Source organism: Tetrahymena thermophila (assembly GCF_000189635.1).
Source record: "Tetrahymena thermophila SB210 genomic scaffold scf_8254646, whole genome shotgun sequence".
In the NCBI taxonomy this organism is placed as follows: Eukaryota; Ciliophora; class Oligohymenophorea; order Hymenostomatida; family Tetrahymenidae; genus Tetrahymena; species Tetrahymena thermophila.
In genome coordinates this window covers 115,534-131,882 of record NW_002476414.1, presented here as the reverse complement: position 1 = coordinate 131,882, position 16,349 = coordinate 115,534, and the positions used below count along the sequence as shown (strand labels likewise).

General features: G+C 19.9%; 8 protein-coding genes across 8 annotated transcripts in view; all 8 read left to right on the top strand. All coding sequences in view use genetic code 6, as the record gives it.

Annotated features, from left to right (window-relative positions):
• Positions 1-1,042: 1,042 nt before the first annotated feature.
• TTHERM_00819510 (cell surface immobilization antigen) lies at positions 1,043-1,519 on the top strand (the record flags this gene model as incomplete). Its single annotated transcript, XM_001016158.1, has 1 exon — positions 1,043-1,519. One exon carries the CDS (start codon positions 1,043-1,045, stop codon positions 1,517-1,519), a length of 477 nt encoding a protein of 158 aa, XP_001016158.1.
• An 827-nt stretch (positions 1,520-2,346) lies between these two features.
• Positions 2,347-3,849, top strand: TTHERM_00819500 (hypothetical protein; the record flags this gene model as incomplete). The annotated part of the gene is made up of 1 exon (XM_001016157.2): positions 2,347-3,849. Exon 1 carries the CDS (start codon positions 2,431-2,433, stop codon positions 3,847-3,849), a length of 1,419 nt encoding a protein of 472 aa, XP_001016157.1. The 5' UTR covers positions 2,347-2,430.
• Positions 3,850-4,845: 996 nt separating this feature from the next.
• TTHERM_00819490 (cell surface immobilization antigen) lies at positions 4,846-5,322 on the top strand (the record flags this gene model as incomplete). Its single annotated transcript, XM_001016156.1, has 1 exon — positions 4,846-5,322. The coding sequence occupies one exon, from the start codon at positions 4,846-4,848 to the stop codon at positions 5,320-5,322; it is 477 nt and encodes a 158-aa protein (XP_001016156.1).
• Positions 5,323-6,542: 1,220 nt separating this feature from the next.
• Positions 6,543-7,019, top strand: TTHERM_00819480 (cell surface immobilization antigen; the record flags this gene model as incomplete). Its single annotated transcript, XM_001016155.1, has 1 exon — positions 6,543-7,019. One exon carries the CDS (start codon positions 6,543-6,545, stop codon positions 7,017-7,019), a length of 477 nt encoding a protein of 158 aa, XP_001016155.1.
• Positions 7,020-8,206: 1,187 nt separating this feature from the next.
• Positions 8,207-8,683, top strand: TTHERM_00819470 (cell surface immobilization antigen; the record flags this gene model as incomplete). Its single annotated transcript, XM_001016154.1, has 1 exon — positions 8,207-8,683. The coding sequence occupies one exon, from the start codon at positions 8,207-8,209 to the stop codon at positions 8,681-8,683; it is 477 nt and encodes a 158-aa protein (XP_001016154.1).
• A 1,362-nt stretch (positions 8,684-10,045) lies between these two features.
• TTHERM_00819450 (hypothetical protein) lies at positions 10,046-11,932 on the top strand (the record flags this gene model as incomplete). Its single annotated transcript, XM_001016153.2, has 2 exons — positions 10,046-10,366; positions 10,529-11,932. The coding sequence occupies 2 exons, from the start codon at positions 10,046-10,048 to the stop codon at positions 11,930-11,932; spliced, it is 1,725 nt and encodes a 574-aa protein (XP_001016153.2).
• A 3,486-nt stretch (positions 11,933-15,418) lies between these two features.
• TTHERM_00819440 (hypothetical protein) lies at positions 15,419-15,922 on the top strand (the record flags this gene model as incomplete). The annotated part of the gene is made up of 1 exon (XM_001016152.2): positions 15,419-15,922. One exon carries the CDS (start codon positions 15,419-15,421, stop codon positions 15,920-15,922), a length of 504 nt encoding a protein of 167 aa, XP_001016152.2.
• A 381-nt stretch (positions 15,923-16,303) lies between these two features.
• TTHERM_00818440 (hypothetical protein) overlaps positions 16,304-16,349 on the top strand; it is a gene marked incomplete at both ends in the record, with an annotated part of 315 nt that continues 269 nt past the window's right edge. Inside the window, one exon of the mRNA XM_001016151.3 lies at positions 16,304-16,349. This exon is cut by the window's right edge and continues 269 nt beyond it. Coding sequence (XP_001016151.3) covers positions 16,304-16,349 — 46 coding nt within the window.

The window sequence follows — 16,349 nt, the reverse complement described above, 5'->3', positions numbered from 1 at the left end:
GAAAGTTATCAACAAAAATAAATAAGGCGTTCTAAAAATTAAGTCATTCAAAATAAATTAACAAATGCTATGCAATTAATTTAGTTATTGAATTCAAATTAAGAATTATGAGTTTTTTAACCAATATTTTATTTTAAGTTATTCTTTTTTAATGTTTAATTTTTAAACTTTTTATATTTTTATTTAGTCTTAAATTAAGGTAAAAATTCTTAAAGATTATTTATTTAGCTTTTAGAAAAAATTATATAATAATTCTATAATATATATAAACATTTTTTAAATACTACTCAAAAAAGTCCTTAATTAACGAGAATATAGGGTATATTATTTTTTTAAATAATTGATCTAAAATAAAACAAACCTTACCAAATGTATAACTAATATAAAAATAAATAAAATTAATTTAAAAAACTTTAAATAATGTAACAAATTTTTTAATATAATTGGTTGATATAATATATTTATTATATTTAAAATTTAGATATTTATTCTTTTAGTAATTAAAAATCAACTTAAATAGTACAAATGCTTTAATAAACAATTTTTAATTATAAAAAAATATTAATCATTAAATTTAAAAATTCATTGTAAAATTTGTATAATTATATTTACTTATTATACTTTTAAAAAACTTAAAAGCTTATTTTTCTTGATAAAATTTTCTTATTTAATTTCAATAAATTATTACTAGTAAAAATTCAAAATTTTAATTTACAATTTTTAGTGAGGAGATAAATCAATAATAAAATTAATTATTGTTTTTGTTTAAACTATAAATCAAATTTAAACTCAAACACTTTATCAGAATTAATTAAATCACTTTTTACAAAATTTTAATTTTAAATTATTTTTTTAATCTTATTGTCTATTTTATGAATGCTTAATTAATACTATTAAATTTTCACCTATCTTAACAGTTTTTATTATTTTAAATACATGATGAACTAATTTAAAGTTTTTTATATAAATTAAATAACAATAACAATAATAATACAACTCTCACACAAATCAATAGAAAAAAATAAAAAAATTGCTTTAAAAGATGAATATTTTGAAATTAAGCGTCGCTTTACTTTTAGTAGGCTTTATCTTTGCTGCTTAAGGTAATGATGTTGTTTGTACAGGATCTGGTACTTCATGTTCTGATAAATGTCCTCAATTGCCAGGTAATTTAAGTTGGGTAACAGGTTCAAATAATAACAAATGTGCTGTCAACAACTGTCCTAATGCTGCTGATGCTGCTAAACTTACTGGAATTGTAGATCTCTACTGCTAATCTTGTCCTGGTACTCCAAATGGATCAATCTCAGCAATCTTTGCAAATAGTGGTAATACAGCTTGTGTTGCTTCTTCTGCTTCTTGCCATTCATCAAGACCAGCTAATTCTTGGACTGATGCTGACTGCCTTGCTTGTATTGGTCCTAAATTTTCTGTTGCAAGCTCTGACAAATAATCATGTACAGCTAATGCTAATATTTTAATTATTTCTGTATTAATGGCAATATCATTAATTTTTTGATAAGATTTGGTGTGTTGAAAACCTTAATTTCATTAAACTAAATAATAATTGGGAAAATTAGTTCATTATTTTTATTAATGATGTTGTGAATTTATATTGAATTACCTATAATGTACTGAATTTTTATTGAATTGATTAATTTCTTTATTCTTAAATATATTTTATAGTTAATTAAGTAACAAATAAACATATTTTATTTTATTGGAATTTCTAATTTTAAAAACTTCGTAAATTTTATTTTGGAATATATATATAAATAAATAAATAAATAAATAAATAAATAAATAAATAAATAAATAATACACTGTACATTCATATTAATATCACCTTTCAATTTTTATATGAGCAGAATAAGGAACTATTGTTAAATTTTAAGAATTTTTAGCAAAAATTAAAATACTCTACTTGATTTTTAAGTAAATATCTGTATTCTGATTTAAAAAAGAAAAAAAAATACCAAAACTACCATTTAGTCATTTATAAATTAAATTTTCACAAGGAATGGTTGTATATGTGCTTTTAAATAATCATCCAATTAAAAACTTTTCTTTCACATTTCATTTCACAAAATTAAAACATTTAAATTATTGCAATATATATTGTCTTAAAAATCAGGATATTTAAACCTGCAAATGAAAGTATTTCTAATTATGTAAATTATATTTTCAGAAAAATGAATGAAAATAAAATCCAATTAACTGTTTGTTATTAGATAAATTTTCTTTAATAATAAATTGAAGTTTTTATTAATACAAAGGGGATTTATGTTTAGTATTGTCAAATATTCTAATATCTAATTATTATTTAATCTTATATTAAAGAAGCAAATTTACAACAGCAGGTGTTCAAAACAAATATTAATTATTAGGAAAATATTATCATATTTTAAATCAAAATAAATAGAAGCGAAAATGAACTAATTAAAAAAGGATTTTATTTTCTGTGATAACCATGCAAGCAAATAGGCTTTAGTTTTGAAATATGATTAAAGCGGAGTCATTTAGTTTGAATGCTTGAAGTGTTTATGCAACGATTAATCCCAAAGACCATTTTTGTACTTAGAAGATTTACTATAGCAGCAAAATAATGAAATAATTGATAATTGGCCGCTTCTAAATGATTAATCGCTATTTAAATAGGTCTAGGAAATAAAAGATAAATAATAATAGCAAAGTATTCTATCTGATTTCATCTTTTAAATGGAACAACTTGAAAAATAAGTTATTGAAAGATTTAGAGAATATAAAAAGACTTTCATAAACGAGTATGAGCGTACGAATGGAGATTAAGTAATATCAAAATGGAATGAAATTAGCTAAATTACATAATTCAAGTAATTATTCTAAAGTCAAGAAATAGATCGCAACTTCATATAATCATTTTTGTTGGGTTAAATGAATAAAAGCTAGTCTAATTCTGAATTAATCTAGAATGAGATCAACTTATATCTAAATTAAAAACCATAAAATTTAGACTAACTAAATATAATATGCAAAAATATTCACTTTCAGTTTGATAATCTATTTAAAAAAGAATAAATCACTGATATTTAAGATCTTATTAATAAATATAATGAGTAAAAAAGTATTTAGTAATATAATCAATCATAAATAGAAATGTTAATAATTAAATAAAATTAAAAAGAAGAAACTATTTAATAGTTAGAGTCAAAATTAAGATCTGTAACAGAAAATTTGGACCAAATAGTAGATTAAAATAAATAAAGAGATGAATTTATTCAATAAAATACAAATTAGTATTAAAATTAAGTAGCCATTTTTTAAAAACAAATAATAGAAATTACAAACTAAAATTAGTCACTTTTGTAGCAAAAAAATAGTTATTTAAAATATTTAGTCTAAAATATTATATATTCTTAAGATAATTCTAATAGTTATTAATCCCTTTTATAAAAATTCATAACTTTTGAAAAGCAAGAATTAAGCTCTATGAAAATTTAAATAGAAAAAATTTAATTTGTGATGAAGAGAAAATATGAATTAATAATAATAACAAAAGGAATAGATTTGTAAACTATATAAAGCCAAAATTATACTGAAATAGAGGAAGCATTAAAAAAAATTTAATCAACCAATGGATGGTGGATAAAGGTAGAATACAAGTCTGACTTTAAGTATATTAAAATAACATATGATTATGATTTTTCTTAATTTGGGTGTATGAAAAATGCTATAAAAACTGAAAATAAAATAGAAAATGAAAATTATGAATAAAGATAAATAAGACTTACTAAAAAGTAAAACATTAAAAATAAATTTGCACTTGCCGTACATTTACACGAGTTATTGAATTCAAAAAAAGAATTATGATTTTTTTAACCAATAATTTTTTTAAGTTCATTAATATTTACTTATTAGTAAATAAAGTTTTTAAAAGTTAAAATCTATTATTATTTATGTTAAGTTTCATAACTTTTTTATAAATTTATGAAGAAAATTGGCAGAAATTTTTTATTATTTTTTAGAAAAGATAAAATAATAATTTTAAAAAATATAAGAAAAAAAAATATTGTCAAATGAAACAGAGAGAGCCATTTTTTAATTTTTCATATTTGTATACTATATATTATTTTTTTAAATAATTGATCTAAAATAAAACAAACCTTACCAAATGTATAACTAATATAAAAATAAATAAATAAATCTAACTAAATAAAATTAATTTAAAAATTTTTAAATAATGTAACAAATTTGTTTATACATAATTGGTTAATATAATATATTTATTATATTTAAAATTTAGATATTTATTCTCTTTTAGTAATTAAAAATCAACTTAAATCATACAAATGTTTTAATAATCAATTTTTAATTATAAAAAAATATTAATCATTAAATTAAAAAATTCATTGTAAAATTTGTATAATTATATTTACTTATTATACCTTTAAAAAACTTAAAAGCTTATTTCTCTTGATAAAATTTTCTTATTTAATTTCAATAAATTATTACTAGTAAAAATTCAAAATTTTAATTTACAATTTTTAGTGAGGATATAAATCAATAATAAAATTAATTATTGTTTTTGTTTAAACTATAAATCAAATTTAAACTCAAACACTTTATCAGAATTAATTAAATCACTTTTTACAAAATTTTAATTTTAAATTATTTTTTTAATCTTATTGTCTATTTTATGAATGCTTAATTAATACTATTAAATTTTCACCTATCTTAACAGTTTTTATGATTTTAAATACATGATGAACTAATTTAAAGTTTTTTATATAAATTAAATAACAATAACAATAATAATACAACTCTCACACTAATCAATAGAAAAAAAGAAAAAAATTGCTTTAAAAGATGAATATTTTGAAATTAAGTATCGCTTTACTTTTAGTAGGCTTTATCTTTGCTGCTTAAGGTAATGATGTTGTTTGTACAGGATCTGGTACTTCATGTTCTGATAAATGTCCTCAATTGCCAGGTAATTTAAGTTGGGTAACAGGTTCAAATAATAACAAATGTGCTGTCAACAACTGTCCTAATGCTGCTGATGCTGCTAAACTTACTGGAATTGTAGATCTCTACTGTTAATCTTGTCCTGGTACTCCAAATGGATCAGTCTCAGCAATCTTTGCAAATAGTGGTAATACAGCTTGTGTTGCTTCTTCTGCTTCTTGCCATTCATCAAGACCAGCTAATTCTTGGACTGATGCTGACTGCCTTGCTTGTATTGGTCCTAAATTTTCTGTTGCAAGCTCTGACAAATAATCATGTACAGCTAATGCTAATATTTTAATTATTTCTGTATTAATGGCAATATCATTAATTTTTTGATAAGATTTGGTGTGTTGAAAACCTTAATTTCATTAAACTAATTAATAATTGGAAAAGTTATCTTATTATTTTTATTAATGATGTTGTGAATTTATATTGAATTACCTATAATGTACTGAATTTTTATTGAATTGATTAATTTCTTTATTCTTAAATATATTTTATAGTTAATTAAGTAACAATTAAACATATTTTATTTTATTGGAATTTCTAATTTTAAAAACTTCGTAAGTTTTATTTTGGAATATATAAATAAATAATACACTGTACATTCATATTAATATCACCTTTCAATTTTTTATATGAGCAGAATGAGGAACTATTGATAATATATTTTAAGAAAAAATTTTTTTGAAATTCTAAATTTTTATCTTTAATTTGTAATTAGGGATATTTTAAATTTGTATCAAACAAACATTTAGTTAGAATATTGTATGCTTTTTAAATAATTTATAATCAAAAGACAAACAAACATTACAAAATGTAAAACTAATATAAAAATAAAGATAATTAAAATCAAAATTAAAAATATAAACTTAATGTAACTAATTTTTTATTCAAAAAACTGTAATAAATAAAAATAATTGATTTAAATAATCTATTTTATTTCTAATTTAAATTTTTTTTAAGGAATTAAAAATTATGCAAATGCCTTCTATAATCATCATTTTTTAATCATAAAAATTTGTTTATCATTAAATTTAAATAAAAAGTAAATGTAAATTTATATAGTTATGCATATCTTTATTTATTATAATTTTAAAATACTTAAAAGTTTATTTTTCTTGATTAAGTTTTCATATTTAGTTTCAATAAATTATAACTAGTAAAAAATTTAATTTTTAGTAATTCAATAAATTTACTTTGAGAAATTTAAAAATTAATTTACATTTTTAAGTGAGGAAATAAACTAATAGTAAAATTAATTATTGTTTTTATTATTTTATTAATCAAATTTAAAATCAAACACTTTGTCAGAATTAATTAAATCACTTTCTACATATTATTTTAATTTCAAATTATTTTTTTAATCTTATTGTCTATTTTATATTTTATGAATGCCTAGTACAATTAAATTCTTATCTATCTTAACAGTATTTATTATTTTAAATATATGATAATCTTATTTAATATTTTTTATATAAATTAAATAACAATAACAATAATAATACAACTCTCACACTAATCAATAGAAAAAAAGAAAAAAATTGCCTTAAAAGATGAATATTTTGAAATTAAGCGTCTCTTTACTTTTAGTAGGCTTTATCTTTGCTGCTTAAGGTAATGATGTTGTTTGTACAGGATCTGGTACTTCATGTTCTGATAAATGTCCTCAATTGCCAGGTAATTTGAGTTGGGTAACAGGTTCAAATAATAACAAATGTGCTGTCAACAATTGTCCTAATGCTGCTGATGCTGCTAAATTTACTGGAATTGTAGATCTCTACTGCTAATCTTGTCCTGGTACTCCAAATGGATCAGTCTCAGCAATCTTTTCAAATGGTGCTAATACAGCTTGTGTTGCTTCTTCTGCTACTTGCCATTCATCAAGACCAGCTAATTCTTGGACTGATGCTGACTGCCTTGCTTGTGTTGGTCCTAAATTTTCTGTTGCAAGCTCTGACAAATAATCATGTACAGCTAATGCTAATATTTTAATTATTTCTGTATTAATAGCAATTTCATTAATTTTTTGATAAGATTTGGTGTGTTGAAAACCTTAATTTTATTAAACTAAATAATAATTGGGAAAATTAATTCATTATTTTTATTAATGATGTTGTGAATTTATATTGAATTACCTATAATGTACTGAATTTTTATTGAATTGATTAATTTCTTTATTCTTAAATATATTTTATAGTTAATTAAGTAACAAATAAACTTATTTTATTTTATTGGAATTTCTAATTTTATAAACTTCGTAAGTTTAATTTTAGAATGTAAAAATAAAAAAATAATACACTGTACATTCATATTAATAGCACCTTTCAATTTTTTATATGAGCAGAATGAGGAACTATTGATAACTTTAATTTGTAATTAGGGATGTTTTAAATTTGTATCAAACTAACATTTAGTTAGTATATTGTATGCTTTTTAAATAATTGATAATCAAAAGACAAACAAACATTAAAAAATGTAAAACTAATATAAAAATAAAGAAAATTAAAATCAAAATTAAAAATATAAACTTAAAAATAATGTAACTAATTTTTTATTCAAAAAACTGTAATAAATAAATAAATAATTGATTTAAATAATCTATTTTATTTATAATTTAAATTTTTTTTAAGGAATTAAAAATTATGCAAATGCCTTCTATAATCATCATTTTTTAATTATAAAAATTTGTTTATCATTAAATTTAAATAAAAAGTAAATCTAAATTTATATAGTTATGCATATCTTTATTAATTATAATTTTAAAATACTTAAAAGTTTATTTTTCTTGATAAAGTTTTCATATTTAGTTTCAATAAATTATAACTAGTCAAAAATTTAATTTTTAGTAATTCAATAAATTTACTTTGAGAAATTTAAAAATTAATTTACATTTTTAAGTGAGGAAATAAACTAATAGTAAAATTAATTATTGTTTTTATTATTTTATTAATCAAATTTAAAATCAAACACTTTGTCAGAATTAATTAAATCACTTTCTACATAATTTTAATTTCAAATTATTTTTTTAATCTTATTGTCTATTTTATGAATGCATAGTACTATTAAATTCTCACCTATCTTAACATTATTTATTATTTTAAATGCATGATGATCTTATTTAATATTTTTTATATAAATTAAATAACAATAACAATAATAATAATAATACAACTCTCACACTAATCAAAAGAAAAAAAGAAAAAAATTACCTTAAAAGATGAATATTTTGAAATTAAGCGTCGCTTTACTTTTAGTAGGCTTTATCTTTGCTGCTTAAGGTAATGATGTTGTTTGTACAGGATCTGGTACTTCATGTTCTGATAAATGTCCTCAATTGCCAGGTAATTTAAGTTGGGTAACAGGTTCAAATAATAACAAATGTGCTGTCAACAACTGTCCTAATGCTGCTGATGCTGCTAAACTTACTGGAATTGTAGATCTCTACTGCTAATCTTGTCCTGGTACTCCAAATGGATCAGTCTCAGCAATATTTTCAAATGGTGCTAATACAGCTTGTGTTGCTTCTTCTGCTACTTGCCATTCATCAAGACCAGCTAATTCTTGGACTGATGCTGACTGCCTTGCTTGTGTTGGTCCTAAATTTTCTGTTGCAAGCTCTGACAAATAATCATGTACAGCTAATGCTAATATTTTAATTATTTCTGTATTAATGGCAATATCATTAATTTTTTGATAAGATTTGGTGTGTTGAAAGCCTTAATTTCATTAAACTAATTAATAATTGGAAAAATTATCTCATTATTTTTATTAATGATTTTGTGAATTTATATTAAATATCTGATTTTGTACTCAATTTTTGTAGAATTGACTAATTTCTTCATTCATTCTTATCTTAGATTTTTTTATACTTAATAAAATAACAAATAAAGATATTTTATTATATTTTATAAATTCTAATTTTAAATATTTTAATTTTGGAATTAAAAAATTAGTAATAGACTGATTGTTAATTCTTATTAATAGTACCTTTGAATGTATTTAAATGAGCAGAACGAGGAGCTATTGATAACAAATTAAGTGAATATAATAGGGTTAAGTTAAATGTATAACTAAATAAGAAAATACACACTTTAAATTACATGAAGAACATTTTAAAATATTTTTTAAGCTATAAAAAATCTAGAAATTAGATAAATTCCTTCAAAATTCAGTTCTTTAATAAGTCCAATTACATTTTTTTAATATAGTCCTTCTTTTATAAAATAATTAAATAATTGCATTCAAATTTAAGAATAATTTATTCAAGTTAAATAAATAATTAACTCAATCATCTTATTTACTTCTATGCTAAGTGAATGGCGATATTAACTTATTGCTATTATCAAATAATTATTTCTTGAGTAAGAAATGTAAACTAATAAGGGCATAAATATGAAAAAATATAAATAAAAAAATTTAAAAGAAATAAAAAAAGGTTTTGGAGAAGGTTTCAAACCAGATAAAAAAAAAAAATAACTAAAAAATGTTTAATCAAACACTAAGTCAATCATAAAATAGCCTTATTTAAAGGTTGCCTTAATTAATGAGGAATTACGGTATTTAAATATTTAGAAAATAGTAAATTATTATTTGAAAAAAAACTTTAATGAAATATTTAATAATGAAACATTTTTTTGTTCATTAAAAACAAATAAATATATTTTTCATGTATTGGTATGCTTTTCTTTATTTTTATTAGATAAAAGTTTAGAGGATATATGTATGGTAATTGCAATAGTGATATCATAAAATTTATTTATCAAATAATATTTTTGAAAAATTAAATTATTTTTCTAATAGTTTTTCTTACTTATTATTTAAAGTAATAAATATTTTTAAAAGAAAATTTTAAATTAATTGCAAATCCATTTTATTTTGATTTTGTTTAATCTGGAATACAATAAGTTATTAGAATATTTCACATATATCAAAGTGGAATTAATCAATAATTATTATTTATTAATGCAAAAAAATCAATAGATTTAAAGATAATTTATAAAAAAAAAGTATTTTTTTATCTTAAAGAAGTTGATATAAGATTCACTAAAGAATTTAGATGCTTTCTGGAATTATTTCTTTTTTAAAAAAAATATTTTAAAAACAAAATGTCTTACTGTATAGACTAGAAGATGATCAATAAGAAGATGAAAAGTATCAAATATTTTAGTTATAATTTGAATAAGTGATGAAAAAGACGCACCGTAGCTACGAAAAATCTTTATTAGATTATAATAGAGCCAAAAATTTAATTGATATTCTGAGCAATTCAGAGTTAAAATTAGATGAAACTCCATAATTAAGCACTATTTTCAAAGGATTGCTATAAAATATTTAAGATTTACAGTCTAATTCAAGAAAATCCCTCAATAGTTCATAGGTAAATAAATATCTTAATTGCTAATATTTCATTTGTAGAAGTTAATCAATAAAGACATGATTAAGACAATAAAATAAGAATAGAAATATTTTCATTAAAAATCAAACATTTTAAAGAAATTTTTAGCTTATTTAAAATGTAATTACATGAAATAAATTAAAGGTTTTGATACTTATCAAAGAATTCATTCAGATTCACCAGAAAATGATAGTTTATTTAGCAAAAATTTGTAATTCTTCAAAGCCTGAATTGAATGTGGAAGACTTTGAAAAAATGATTTAAGAATTAAAAAGCTAAAATGAAAAGATAAATCTATTAATAACTTAATTGCAATTGAATTAATAACAAATTTCATTAAAAGATTATCATGAGAATTTCACACAATATATAAAATCATTATCTAATTTTGAGGATATAAATGTTTAATAGTTAAAAGATATCAAAAAACAAAAAAAAAGTTAGAAAAAAGAATAAATATAATTAGACTTGTAAGATGATTAAAAAATGACTAACAAATTAAAAAAAGGATATAATATAATGAATGATGATGATGATGATAATGATAATGGTGATGATGATGATAAAAATAATCTTTAAGAAAAATATTAAAAAGAAATTAATTTTATTAAAAAAAATAAATAATTAAAAGATAAAATTGAATTGACAGAAAAAAATTTAAATATTATTTAATAAGTTTTATAAAGTATTAAAAGTTTTAACTTTTGCAGATTAGATTAGGAAAACGATTAAAATAAAAAGATTAGTTTTATTGATGATAATCTAAGAAATATTATTCAAAATTACTCAGATGTACTTTTAATACTTTTTAATTTGAATAATATTTGCATTCTAAATATTTAAGAAATAAACCGAATATTGAGCTTTTAAGACATAAACAATGAGCTAATATTAGTAAAATTAAATTAAATAATACTAGATTCAAATCAAACAAATTTTACAGATAAATATGAACTGTAATAAAAAATTATACAGAAAAGTAATAAGAAACTTTTTTTTGAATGCAATCTTAATTTAGGACTTTTTAATAAAATAATATAAAAAGTTTCTATTTAAGATATTTTATTTTTAATTTCTTTGGAAAAGAAGCAAAGAAAATAATACATTTTAGAGCATGTTGAAGATATCATTTAAAAAGACTATGAGTCTGAAAAACTTAAATAATTACTAAAATTGAATTAAAAAGAAATATAAAAGGCTAAAATTCAAAAATATGAAATATTAGATCTTAAATCTTTGCTACAATAAGAAAAATAATTAAAAAAATAGTTAATCTAATCTTAAAAGTCTTTTAAAAAGGCACATAATAAAGATATTAAATTAATTGAAGAAGTAATAACAACTTTGGTTAGCGAAATAGTAGTTGCAATTAATAAAATAAATGTTAGCTACATATAAACAAATTTAAGATATTACAACAATTTTGTGAATAAAATAGCTGATTTACTTAAAGAATACTATTTTGTCTTTTAGATTTTTGACTAAGAGAATGAAAAATCAACTAAATATTTTATTTGTAATTCTTTATTGAAATTTTTATTCAAATGAAATGATCTTACTAATTAAATAAACAAAATTAATCAAATAAAAAAAGCTCCGAGACCGGGAATTGAACCCGGGTCTCCTGCGTGACAGGCAGGAATACTAACCACTATACTATCTCGGATTTCATGATATTATAATTAAATTTCATTTGTTCTTTTCTTAGTAATTTTAAAGACCTAAATGTGCTTTATATTTTTTTATTAATTTTCAATCCTTCTTTTTAAACAAATAATATTAATTTTTTTCTTTTCATCAATACTATTTTAGCAATCAAATTAAACATAAATATAATTTTATTCATTCATTCATTTTATATATACTTTACATTTCTATTAAAAGCCTTTTTATAAAAATTATAAATTTAATTTAATTTAAATAATCTTTTATTTTTGTTAAATTACCCTAGTTATTTATTTATGAAATTCATATTAGAAGTAATACATTAAGAATTTGAGAAATCAAATATGATTAAGCTTAAAAATGAATTAGATTAAAATAAATTTAATAAAATATATTTTTTAAAAATTTAATCTTAAAATAAAAATAAAATACTTTTTTTTTAGATATTTTTGTCAAACATTTAATGTTATCTGGTTTGATATTAGAATATTAATTTGAATTAAATAAGTAAAATAAAAAGAAAGATCAATTAATCAACTCTAATCTTTACACAAAAAAGAATAATTAATATCTAGCAGCTATGTAAACTAATGGAGCTCTTTCTTAGAAAACAGATTTTGATTAGCATCTTGCTAACAGTTATATTTGCGAACATACATTAAAGGATATTGAAAAATTTTAGAAATTAAATGATGTTTTTAAAGAATAAAAAAATAAAATAGAAGACTCAATCCATTTTTTTAGTTAAATAGATCTGAAAAATGAGGATTCTAAAAAAATCTGTGCCATAAAATAGATTCAAATGTGCTTCGATAGCTACTACCAATTCTTAAATCAGAATTAAAAAACTTTACAAATGGTAATTTAGGAATTTTTGTTTTAATTTAGATTAAGTAGAGTTAATAAAGTATCAATCAAGATCAACACATTATGATAATTAAATTGGAATAAATTTATTTTTGTAATATCATTTTTTAATAAATATAATCAATTAGATAGTTTATTACAATAATTTGCAATATTAAAGTACTTTTAAAGTCATCTGCTTAATGGATTTGTATTAAAATTCACCTTGTGAATTTGATTTTTAATAGATTACAAATCTAGTAAAAGAGTTGAATAAGTATGATGAAAATCTTGAGAAGCTGGAAAAATAGTTAGATGCAACATTTAAAGGATATAAATTGGATGAGTTTCAATAAAAATTAAACGAAATAAATAAGCATCATCCTGGCTATAGCATTTATAATGAATTACAATTAGATTAACTACTTATTGTAAAATATACTCTATTAAAAAAATAAGAAAACCATATGTGTTAATTTATTAATAATGAATACAAATATTAAATATTTAATATTTCAGAAATTTTGAAAAAATTTACAGCTTAAATAATTAAATAATAAAGTTGTAGAAGTCTAAGTAAAAATAAAATATATTCTAGCTAAAATATTCAAGAAACAAATAATTAACTAACTGAAATAGAAAACTAGTTAAGATATTAAAAAAGGGATATTTAAGATGTATTAAATGAAATGTAGAATAACTCAAACAATTAAAAGATTTAATAATTTAAATTAGAATTTGATAAGTATTTGTAAATAAAGTAGGAGATTAATCAATTAGATTTACAAAGAAAAAAGAATCTTTTTGATGAGAGGAAATTAATTAATTATAAATATGAAAAGTTTGATGAAATATTACGAGATATCGATTCTTAAATTGAGTGGCGTAAAATAGAATAAAGCAAAGATATTCTGAATAGGTTTTGTAGACTTGTTTATGATATGTACTCGAGCTATATCCAGCTTATAAATCATTTCATTTGTATAAATAGAGAGACCATCAAAATTTTAGAATTATTTCCTTTAATTAACATAATTGAACCTTCTAATTAACACTGTTATAAAAGCAAATTATTTTAGTGGTGTTAAAAAATAGATAATAAAATAAGTGAATTAGATAAATATAATTCAAAAATAAGAATATTAGCAATCTATGATTAATAGATAATAAAGGAGTGTTAAATTTCTGGGAAAGATAGCTTTTTTTAAAAAATCATAAGTTAAATTGAGTACTATTATGGCGAAATATTTTAGTTTATTAGTGAGAAAAAGAGAGAGTAAAAATAAGTGATTAAAAAAAAAATAATAACTTCAATTTGCAAAGATCTATTAAACAGAAATTAAATATAAAACTTATAAAATAAAAAAGAAGATTTAATACTCAAAATTAGTACTTTAGAAGAATAGATTGAAGAACTTGACTAATAAGATAATAAAGACATTAATTAAATCAACAATTTAATAAAATAATGCAAATAATAAAATGAAAAAAAATCATAACTTGAAAGAGATTTAGTGATTTAGGAAATAGATTTTTTAAAAAATAATGAATAAGATTTGGAGTTGATAAAAAAAGTAGTTAATTCATTTATTGAAGCAGTAGAAAGACTATTCAAATTAATGTAACTAAGTGAATCTTAACATGAATTAACCAAATTGAAATCATTTTTATTGATTATTTTTTAAATACTTTAAAAAATTGTTTTCATGCCATGATCAATGTAGTTTTTATTTATTAAATTTGTTTTTTAAATAACTTTATCTCCTTTTTAAAATGCTGATTATTGATTTTTGAGATAATTGAAATATACTATCATTGTATTGTAAAATTTGAAAAATTATATTTTTTTATAGATATTTATATTCAATTATTTCATAAATTTAATCATCTTTTGCTGAATTTAACGCAATTTTCTTTGTTGGTTTGAAAAATTCACTTCTTAAAATCTATTTTGATAATTTGAGTTAATTTTAGAATGATTTTTTAAAAAATTGTTTTTATCAATATATCAGGATACATTTAAAAAACTTTCACTAAATTTAATTTTTAAAAGTAAAATTAAATTTTGGGCACATCACACTAAATTTTTAGGTGTGAATACAATACAGTTTGGTGTTGGTGTAAATAAAATACAATAATTTTTATACAAAATAATTATCTATATTTTAGTGAATAAAGATTTATACTTTCAAAATTTATATTTTAATTTTCTTATTATCAAATTAGTATTTTATTTTAAATTTGTTAATTTATATTTTTTAAAGTATTTCATTGATAATTGATAGTTAATCAAAAATATATTTTAAAGCTATTTTATTTTCTAAAGATTTTAATAATAACGTCTATTTTATTTAAAATAGATTGATTCTTACGCAAATAAAATACATTAATTAGTTAGTTATTAGAAACGCATTAAAGGTTTAATCATATAATTATTTAGAAACCAAATAATAATAAATTAATTAAAAAATCAATAAATAAATATCTAACAAATAACAAATCATCAAAAAAATATTTAAATAAATGTGCGGTGTTAACGGTGTGAATAAAGATTTCAAATTAGATTAAATACAACAATTTTTTGGCATTTTCAATAGTTTAGAAACCATTTTATTCTAAACAAATAAAAACTTTTACAGAAGTTTATAACAATATAAGAAAAATATTACATTTAGAATAGACAACAGTTTAGTGATCGTTGTAGAAAGTATTGAAAATTAAAATACATAAACCTCTATCCTTCTTGATACTTATAATTATTGCAATCTCAAATCTTAATATTATCACAAAATAGAAGAAATTCAAAATTATATGCAAAATTACATTTGCTAAGCATCCATGTGCCTTTAATCTAATAGATAAAAATATGGAAACAATTTTCTTTATCAAAATCTTTAGGATTACATTTATAAATTCTCTGAATTTGCTTTCATTTACAGAATCCCTAAGCTAAAAATACATGTTCAAAAGCATGTAGGATCTTTAGATGAGATTGGTTCTCTATGCCAAAGTGAAATAATTTGTTGAAGAACCATTTAAAACAAACATACATAATAACAATTACATTAAAACTAAAACTAAACTAAACTAAATTAAATTAATCAACTATTAAACAAACAATTTTATTAACCAAAAATAAACAAACAATTTTATTAACCAAAAATAAACAAACAAACAAATAATAATCAACATTTAAAAAACCATTTTTTTAGAAATAATATTTTAATAAATATTTATATTGCTTTTTAAAAAAATTATTTTACTTTTATATTAATTTATTTTCACAGTATATTCAAATACATATTTTAAACAATTAAATTACCTCTAAATGAAATATTTTTAAAAATTAGGGGGGGAGGGGGGGGGGGGGTACCAACATGGACCCTTAGTAGGTATCAAAAATCCTATATGGGACCCATTCTGCCAGAGTAAAAATGCCATACAATGCTAAAGG